Source organism: Olea europaea, chromosome 20 (assembly GCF_002742605.1).
Source record: "Olea europaea var. sylvestris chromosome 20, O_europaea_v1, whole genome shotgun sequence".
In the NCBI taxonomy this organism is placed as follows: domain Eukaryota; kingdom Viridiplantae; phylum Streptophyta; class Magnoliopsida; order Lamiales; family Oleaceae; genus Olea; species Olea europaea.
In genome coordinates, this window is record NC_036256.1 from 13,288,159 (window position 1) to 13,298,185 (window position 10,027).

Sequence of the window (10,027 nt, forward strand, 5' to 3'; positions counted from 1 at the left end):
AAATCCAATGTATTTTGACGGAGTTTTTCGCACAAAACATAGGGAATTTTTTGTGATTTCCAATAGATAAACGGTATATCATACTTGAAAACGTTTGTCGGAATTTTCTACTTAAAATATCTTTCAGAGCTTTGTCGTACGTAACCAGTGCCGCAAACCAATTGAATCGGCCCAAAACGTCATAGGCATACGTGTCACTTTACCATTGGCCATACCCCACATAATATCCACCATAATAAACCCTCACTCGCAGAGTCATAGGTTTTACTCACTTTCAGAGTAGGATCTTAAAAGAGACGAAAATGGCGAAAATTTGCTCACATCAATGACTACTTTTATGTCTTGTACTCTTCCTCAGCCTTATTGGCAATCAGGTAATATCAGAACACTTTTTTCTGTATTTTTTGGGTCCGATTGGAATGATATATGGTTTTTTGTGACCTTGACTACTATGAAATTCAGTGACTTGCGTTAGAAAATAAAATTAAGCTCGAATTTTGCAATTGCTACAGTTTTTTTTAATCTGGTTTTGATAGATTCGAACGGAGGACAGAGTTATGCAACATCAATTTGGTTGCGAGTCTGTCGTTTGATGTGAACAAAATTTTGACGCAGGAAAAAAATTGTTAAAAAATGACTAGATTGTTGTCAGACATATGGGTGATTTAATGCTGCTATGCTTGGGATATGGAAGTAGCCTAACAATCGATTCCTATGAGCAATTGTGTATAGAGAATTCTAGGATTGACTGCACAGAGGAAAAAAATGAAAAGGAATGGTAACAATTATCTTGGGATCAAATTATCTTGTTATGAATGATTCATGGTGTTTTTCCAAGTGCAGGCAAAAAAATCAGAGGAAGATTTGAAGGAAGTTACCCACAATGTTTACTTTGATGTTGAGATTGCAGGAAAACCCGCTGGTATGCTCTAAACCTATGAACTCCTAAGTTTATTACAGATTATTTTTATGATGCTGCTTTATAATGTAAGGTCTTCACTGATAATATCTCTAATCAATGGGCCTGTGCATCCATTCAACTCTTCTTTTCATTGTAAAAGAACCTGGAAAGTTCTCTCATTCACCTGAAATTTGTTTTGTTTATTCGTGTAATTTGTATTAGCGCAGTGGATCGTCTTAGCAGAATGAGAAAGTGATTTTCTTGGCAAAAGATGTTATGAAATTCTTATCCTCGATTGCTTTGAAGCAAGAGAGAAAATTTAGGGTTGCAAGTTTTTTAGCTGTTCGCAGATACTACCTGGGAACGTTGTTTATCTTTTTCAGAAGAAGAAAACTTAGACATCACATCTAGGGCTTGATCTGCATAACAGAGTTCCAAACCTGAAATTTGTCTGGGATGGATATAACATAATTACAGGAGCCATGTTGGGCCGAAAACTCATCCTTGATCCTTCATTGGTTCCAAACTTGAATGAGGTCCTTCTGTCCGATTATTTGAACACTTATTATATTTTGCAAGGTCATCTCTCAAGTTCCTACCAACTGTGCTGAAAGAAAGAAAAACGTGATCAAACAGTGTGACTCACGGGTGTCATATTGTGATTATTAACTTTTTTATGTGAATCGTGGTTAGGTAACTGTTGAGAGTCACACAATGTCGTGATTTTTCTTTGTCGGAATTTGTCAAGGGCTGGAATAGGAAAAGATGAATTGGTCTCATAACTACCAATTGAGGACTGCTTTTATTTTTTTTAATTTGGTAATAGATTCTTGTTACCAAAATATTTTTTCTAGTTTTTGCAGTTTTATTCACCCTAATATATCAAACACGCTCTTTGTTTCAGGGCGTATTGTTATGGGTCTCTTTGGAAAAACTGTTCCTAAGACAGCAGGTATGATGGTATTGTTAGATGATAAGTGTTAACTAACTCGTTTAAGATTCGACGTTTTTGGAATTAATTCCACCACTTATTTTTTCTTGCAGAAAATTTCAGAGCTTTGTGTACAGGTACTTTTATCTAAGTGGCTAGCACCATTCGGAAACATAGATGAATTGATTTTATTGCATATTTACTGTAAAAGTTTTGTACTAGTACGATCTTTTTGGCTGCCTTCTTATTCAGTATCTAACATACATGAATCACATATATGTTTTTCTGCGTTCAGGGGAGAAAGGAACCGGAAAGAGCGGGAAGCCTCTTCATTACAAAGGAAGCTCGTTTCACAGAATAATACCCAGCTTCATGATTCAAGGCGGGGACTTTACTCTTGGCGATGGAAGAGGCGGGGAATCAATTTACGGGGAGAAGTTTGCTGATGAAAATTTCAAAATCAAACATTCTGGACCTGGTAGGAACACTGCCAATGCCCCAGCACCTCCCCCTTCCCTTAATACCATCTCACTTAACTATACACGCTCATGTTTTTCTGTCCACAGTGGAAAGTCTTATCTTGTCCACTTTGGAGAGAAGAGAATTGTAAGTAAGGCTCTCATGCCACATCAGCGAGTGGGTAGTCTTGTCCTTCTCGCTGTGGGTAGGAGAACAATTTTTTAACTATACATATGTGTGCATGTGCATGGGATTCAATTCTGATTTCTGAATATTACTGTACTAACGTGTCTTCTTTGTGACATCTGACTGTTATTGTCTAATTTTCAGGTCTTTTGTCTATGGCAAATGCTGGGCAGGACACTAATGGTTCACAGTTTTTCATCACAACAGTGACAACCAGCTGGTAACTATATAAATTTATGGTCCCGGATTGAAATCTTTTTGCTTTAAATATGGTCCTGTATTTTAATGTCATTTTCTATGACCAGGGTATAGTATCGACTATCTTGAAAACTTTCAATCTGCTGCTGCTTCTCTTTAGCGTGAAAATCTAACCAAAGTTTCTTGATGTTCGATAGGTTGGACGGTCGTCATGTTGTGTTTGGAAAGGTGCTGTCTGGAATGGATGTGGTGTATAAGATCGAGGCAGAAGGCAAACAGAGTGGAACACCCAAAAGCAAAGTTGAAATTGCGGACAGTGGTGAACTTCCCCTATAAATATAATCAGCCTGTACTTGTACTAGTCGGTTTCCCTTTTTACTCACACTCACACTCAGATTCTGATTTCTATTTACTGTGGACTATGTTTTAAATTACGTACTTGAATTTCGTTAACAAGGAAAATGAAAACAACAAAAGGTATCAACACCATAAAGTACACTTTTCAGTTTAACAATTTGTTATTGGATAAAACTTGTTGTACAGGGCCACATGCAACTTGGCGCCCCTGTTGTACAGGGCCCATGTGGCCCGTACACCAAGTAGGGTCCTTTGAGCATTTTATCCTTTAACCGCGTGGTAGAATATGTAACTGCCCCGTCTAGTTCTCTTCCCAACTAGAAGTGTAAAATGAGTCGTGTGGGCGATTGGGTCCATTTGTTTATGTTATTTTTCAATTATTTTTGGGAAAAAAATAACAAAAAAGTGTCGCGAAATGGACTGCAAATGATATTGCTGCCACCTTTGCACCCATACTTCCAACCCCAACCTAAAGGAGAGGGAAAATGTTACAGGTGGATGACTTATAATCACGACTTTTGTTTTAGTGTGTGATTACATTGGATTGAATCATCCAAATGTGAGACTTGGAGAAGGAAATCATGGTTGGGCCAAGAAAGGCATGGGAGTTTTTGGGCTCTGAAGGAGAGATTGTGGTTAGCAACTATGGGCTCAAGGGGAACCATAGCATTCCACTTGCTATTGCACTCTCTTAGGTTGCGATTGTAGGGACCTTGCTCTGAATAAGCAAATCATGTTTTTCTTTTTTTTTCCGGACGAAAAAGAGGTGACTGGTTTCTGAGTTACAAATAACGAATTCGATTAAAGTGTAATTTTTTTTAAAAAAAAACAATATAATGTTAATGAAAATAGGTTAATATGCATTTTGATACTTTGAAAACGTTTTAAAATTATATTATTATTAATATTGTTAAATGAATTTTGCTACTTGTATTGTTTTGTTTACCATTTCATTGATAGATGTTGAGCTGACGACAAGTAAATTAAATTGAATGTAGAAAGTAAATGTATTGAAATAAAATTCACATTTAATCTAGAAATTAAATGAAATTTAAATTTAATGCAAAAGTAATACGAAAGTAATTCAAATTACATTTAGAGCTTGTTTGAGAATGATTTTGAGAGTTAATTTGTTGATCGTTAGGAGAAAAGTGGGGTCCACTTGTGAGAGAAGAAGTCAAATATAACGGCTGGAATAGTGAAATAACGATCAAAAAATCAATTTTTTTGGGAGGAAAAATCGCTCCCAAACAGGCCCTTAATCCGCAACGATCTTAAAATTTTTGATGTCATAATCCATGTAAATTTTCTAATAAAATGAGGTAAATTTTATTGAAAAATTTATCGTGTAAAAATAATAAACATTAATGAAATAATTGAAATTTTTAAAGAAAATACGAGTTAGACACCTCTTTTAAAACATATGTTTGACATATATTTGACTATTGTAAATATCCGTTTGGATCATTCAATATGATTACGATATAGTTCTCGAAACGAGCTTCTAGATGACGTAGGCAATTTGTGAATTCGGATAGTATACTGGTGCGAAAGCGTTTATAAAATTCTTGTAATAAGAATTATCTAATAAACTAAGAAAAATATTGGAATAACTTGTTTACATATTGATTTAATAATGATTGAATATATGAAAAGTGTACAATACCCTTATATTTATAGGCAAGATTATTTCCTACTTCTAATAGTATTAGGAAATTGAAGCTATAATTCTAATTAAATAAAAGAAAAAAGTCATGTCACAACTATAATGGAATACTAAAAAGATAAATTCCTAGAAAAAATAAAACATAATTACAGTAGGAAACTATTAATTGTAGTTGTGATGTACAACACTAAACTTGTCCTCGAGTCAGATTGAAGAAAAAGATAATTAATCAACTGGGAGGAAAATACTCAAAAATCTTTGTCACAATCACTGTGTGTGCAAGTGACAATGAAAAGTTTTGACTTTTGGGATTGCTAGTCCCAGTTTGCATATTCTAGGAACCAATTGAAACATTAAAAAATCATTCCTGCCTTGAAAACTCTGTCATTTTTTGCATTAAGGTTCAACCCTGATTCGCGAAACTCCAAACCAAAGCCTGTATGTGTAGATTTTGTCAGGTTTGGAACCAGCTTGGGAGCATCTCTCTCCACCACAACATCTAAACCCTCAACGAAATATGAGTTCTCATCATTTAATACACACAGATTTCATATGGAATCCCCAGCATTGTTAATCTCCTTAAATACGACAACCAATAACTTTTCATCACCAATACTTCCAGTTAACAGTTCACCAGAATCATAATCTTCTGTGTTCATTCTTGAATCCACATAATCCTCAATATTTGACCCAAATTTGTTTGCAATAGTCCCTCCATATCAATTGACCAAATTATCGTGTTCTAGATACTAGAATAAATATCCGACAAAGTAGAAACATCTCTATCGAGATAACAGACCCAAATATCAGATTTCAAAGTTGCCTCCTCATCAGTAACACCACTACCTAATGTTAAACGTTCCAAAACACACCGCAAACTGAATGCATAATTGGCAAATTCTTGTAATTCACCTTCAAATCTGGTTCTCTCTAATGTACTTAGATCTTTAAAAAGATCTGCAATGCTAGAATTATCAAGTGTTCGCTTCATACAATGTGATAACATGAGATTTAAGACATTTGATTTCTTGAGTGGAAAGTTTAATTTCCTCCTTTTTTTGTTGGAAATTTCTGAACTTCAACTTGTTCATCATCGAATTGTAGCTCGATCTTGGAGTTTTCTATTGCAGTTTCTGTTAGAAGTGTGACTCAAATAGGAGTCTAAATTACATTAGATTTCTTACCTTTTTTGGGACTCTTTTAAAATTAGATTTCATACTATAAATACAGGGCTCCTCTTTCAGTATTGTTAAAGCCATTATTGTTGTAATTCTCTCCTTTCATAGATTGAATAAAATAACATTGTTCCTATGCCAATTCTTTTATTTCTTTATTTTAATCTTATTCTTGGGTTATTTGTGATCTTGTTCAATACTTCAATTACAACAAGTGGAATTCATTAAATCTCAATTCCTGCATTATTGGTCAATCGGTCTCAACAAGTGGTATCAGAGCGGGGTTGTTGGTGGATTTTTGGCCTGAAACTGATCGGAAAATCATCTGAAAATTACCAAAAAATCAAAAAACGAATCTATCCAATTTTTCGATTTTCTATCGGATCTATTTTTGCGTTTTCTGGTCAAACCAAAAAGAATTTAGAGAAACGAACACCACCAATGGACTCAGCAGGCAGAAACGGTCCAGAAAAGGTCACGGGTTGCCAGCGCGTTTTCGACCGGTCATCAAGGGTGTAACCCGACGAGGAGAGTGGCGGCGCGTGCGGAGGTTTTCGACGACGGTGTCTTCAGGCAGTTTTCTCCGGACGACGAGACAGACCTTGTGGTGGTGTCCAATTTCAGTTTTGGGCAAAATTGTGGTTCTGGACTATTTTGCCCCTTGCACGTTCGATAGTTTTCAGTTTTTGGTGTTGCAGGTTGCAAGTTCTTCCTGGTTTGATTGAGATTTTTTAGAGATGAATTCGTTGAAGTATGAAATTCCACTATTGGATCGCAATACAAGATTTTCGTTGTGGCAAGTAAAGGTGAGAGTTGTGTTGACGCAGATGGATCTTGATGATACTTTGCTGGGTTTTGATAGGATGCCAGCAAGCTTGTCTATGAAGGAGAAAAAATGGAAGGATCGGAAGGCTTTAGCGCAAATCCAACTTCATTTATCCAACAATTTGCTGCAAGATATTTTAAAGGAAAAGACAGCGGCTGCTTTGTGGCTCAAGTTGGAGCAGTTGTGCATGACGAGCAAACTGACTCTAGAGCAGATGTTGTATTCTCATCGCATGGCGGAAGGAGGGTCACTGCAGGACCACCTTGCTGTGTTCAAGGAGATCGTTGCAGATTTGGAGACGTTGGAGGTAAAATATGATGAAGAGAATCTAGCCTTGGTCCTGTTGTGTTCGCTACCCATTTTTTTCGTTATTTTGTGATACTATTCTGTATAGTCGTGACACGTTATCCATTGAGGAGGTATACGACACCCTGTTCTCAAAAGAGAAGATGGAGTTGTTGGTTGGAGATCTTGTATCTAGGAGTGGGGATGCTCTTGTTACTCATGGTGATCGACGGAGGGGTAGATCGAAGGTGAAGTACAACAATGTGTATTGTTATTACTGCAAAAGGAAAGGACACATCAAGAAAGATTGCGACAAGTTGCAAGGTAAAGGTGATTTACATGCAAATCATGCGGGGCAATCAAGTAATTCGAACGAGACTAATATTGCTGAAAATTTTTGTGATGATGGAGATGTGATGTTGGATGTATCTAACGGGAAATCCAAACCTGAGGAGTGGATTCTGGATTCTGCTTGCTCGTATCATATGTGTCCCAATAGGGCTTTGTTTCAAATATATGAGACGGTGAAGCAAGGTGGAGTTGTCATGGGAAATAACCAATCTTGCCGAGTTGCAGGAATCGGTCGAGTTAGATTGAAACTACAGGATGGAACAGTGATGACACTTGATTAGGTTCGCCATATTCCAGACTTGACAAAGAATCTCATATCACTTAATACCTTGGATGAAAAAGGGTACAAATTTTCTAGTGGAGGTGGAGTCTTGAAGGTTCGAAGGGGTGTCCGGGTTGTACTGGAGGGACGGAGGAAATCCCAGTTGTACATCTTGCAGGGGAGCGCAGAACCAGTTTAGAGACATTTGGACAAGTTTAGTACCGCGGTGGACATTCAATTTGGTACAGTACCTCTTAGGTTTGGCTCTAGGTCAATTAAGAACTTTGCTCAAGGGAGTGTTGGTGATTTCGCTTTGCCACCAATTTTAGCGGGTACACTGTGTTCTTGTAATGCCAATGGACTCATGGAGCATAGGTACAGTTTTGGAGATATCTGTAATGCTTTAGAAATCATTGAAGGTGACAATATTGGCGAGGGACCTTCTGATTGTGCATTTGGTGTGGTTTGTGCTATAGGGTGTGCTTCGACACTGTCCAATGATTTTTAATTCCAAGAGGAATTTTGGGAACCCGGGTTTGGGTTCGAGTGTCGCTTGTGGACGCCGGGCGGGGGAACGTGTTATCGTGGAGAGTTTGGTTATTACGTTGAGGAGATTGGTCAGTTCATTCTGATGCAGACAGATTATTTCTCAAGGTGGAGAAATTTTGGAGCTTTGTTCGTTGCACCGGAATTTGAGTTAAGGTGGAGATTGTTAGAAGTGTGACTCAAATAGGAATCTAAATTGCATTAGATTTCTTACCTTTTTTGGGACTCTTTTAGGGTTAGATTTTATACTATAAATACAGGGCTCCTCTTTCAGTATTGTTAAAGCTATTATTGTTGTAATTCTCTCCTTTCATAGATTAAATAAAATAACATCGTTCCTCTACCAGTTCTTTTGTTACTTTACTTTAATCTTGTTCTTGGGTTATTTGTGATCTTGTTCAATACTTCAATTACAACAAGTGGAATTCATTAAATCTCAATTCCTGCATTATTGGTCAATCGGTCTCAATAGTTTCCACATTCAATGAATTAACAGGTCTCGAATTTTCAACTTGCACATGCTTTTCTTTTTCTGTTTTAGTACCATGGACGATAACATCTTGATTATTTTGAATTACATCTTTTTGAACCTCATCATATGTGTTATGGATCTTTTTCTCTTTGTTTACAGTAGTACTCACAAATTGCTCATCACATGACACCAAAACAATCTTCTTATCGTACCACCAAAACATATACTTGTTATCTCGACTTTTGTAAGGGGCATCTATATTACAATACCATGGTTGTTCGCAAAGTACACGACAATCGTTCATCTCTATCACATTATATATAATCTCATCTTTGTAATATTTTCCCAAAGAGAGTGAAATTTTGCATACATCCATGTTTTGAATTTTTTGCCCGCTTTAAACATGTGAAATTTGATAGGAAGATGAATATTTTTCAATTTTCAAATTTAAAGCTTTCACCAATGCTTTGGACCAAATTCTCATTACTTTCATGATTACTTATCACCTTGTATACTTTATTATTGATGGTGCATCGTGTTCTAAAAATCTTCTTGCACTTCAAATTGGACTCTTTTACATCTTCTCCATAAACTTTCATAGAAACCTTAATAACTTGCATGTATTCAAACTTAGACGGGACTCGAAGAAACTCTCTAGTCACCTGTTGTCGTGTTTTAAGCTTGTTGAAGCAACCAACATTCATAATAGTTAGAGTTTGCAAATTCTTGTCATCTTGCTTCCCCATTGGCTAGTGATTTCTTTCAAGACTTAACGCAGTTAGCATCTGCGTGATGTTGTGAAGAGTTTTGTCGATCCCTTCAATTCATTGTTCAAGTTTGCAGAGCTTCCATTCTTTGTTGACGGTTCGACTGCCATCAGGACCATCGTAGTCATCAGATTAAGGCAATTTCCTTGTTCTGATACCAATTTTGGTGCGAAAGCGTTTATAAAATTCTTGTAATAAGAATTATGTAATAAACTAAGAAGAATATTGGAAAAATATTTTTGATATTAACTGAATAATGATTGATTATATGAAAAGTGTACAAGACCTCTATATTTATAGACAAGATTATTCCCTACTTCTAATAGTATTAGGAAATTGAAACTATAATCCCAGTTAAATAAAAGATAAAAGTCATGTCACAACTATACCAGAAAACTAAAAAGATAAAAAGATACTCCTGAAAAAGATAAAATATAATTGTAATAGGAAACTATTAATTGTAGTTGTAATGCACAACATCATATACGATGACCGACAAATTTTTAAAGTTTAGGTAATATAAAAATTCTCGAAATACTAGTTTGGAACGACTTACTTTGATGCGTTGCAGATTTTGCTATGATTAATCATTTCGCACGCCATTAATGGATGAACAACTAAGCCATGAGCATTTCAAAATGGGTA

General features: G+C 36.2%; 1 protein-coding gene across 1 annotated transcript; it reads left to right on the forward strand.

Moving 5' to 3' along the window:
* Positions 1 to 225: 225 nt before the first annotated feature.
* LOC111369688 (peptidyl-prolyl cis-trans isomerase CYP19-4) lies at positions 226 to 3,083 on the forward strand. Its single transcript, XM_022991293.1, has 7 exons — positions 226 to 374; positions 844 to 922; positions 1,806 to 1,853; positions 1,946 to 1,969; positions 2,128 to 2,310; positions 2,622 to 2,697; positions 2,873 to 3,083. Exons 3-7 carry the CDS (start codon positions 1,817 to 1,819, stop codon positions 3,009 to 3,011), a joined length of 459 nt encoding a protein of 152 aa, XP_022847061.1. The 5' UTR covers positions 226 to 374; positions 844 to 922; positions 1,806 to 1,816; the 3' UTR covers positions 3,012 to 3,083.
* The last annotated feature ends 6,944 nt before the right edge of the window (positions 3,084 to 10,027 follow it).

Coding starts and splice junctions, on each gene's coding strand:
- LOC111369688 (XM_022991293.1), top strand. CDS start 1,817: ATGGGTCTCTTTGGAAAAACTGTTCCTAAGACAGCAG. Junction 1,970..2,127: donor TTTCAGAGCTTTGTGTACAG/GTACTTTTATCT, acceptor TTCTGCGTTCAG/GGGAGAAAGGAACCGGAAAG. Junction 2,698..2,872: donor ACAACAGTGACAACCAGCTG/GTAACTATATAA, acceptor GATGTTCGATAG/GTTGGACGGTCGTCATGTTG.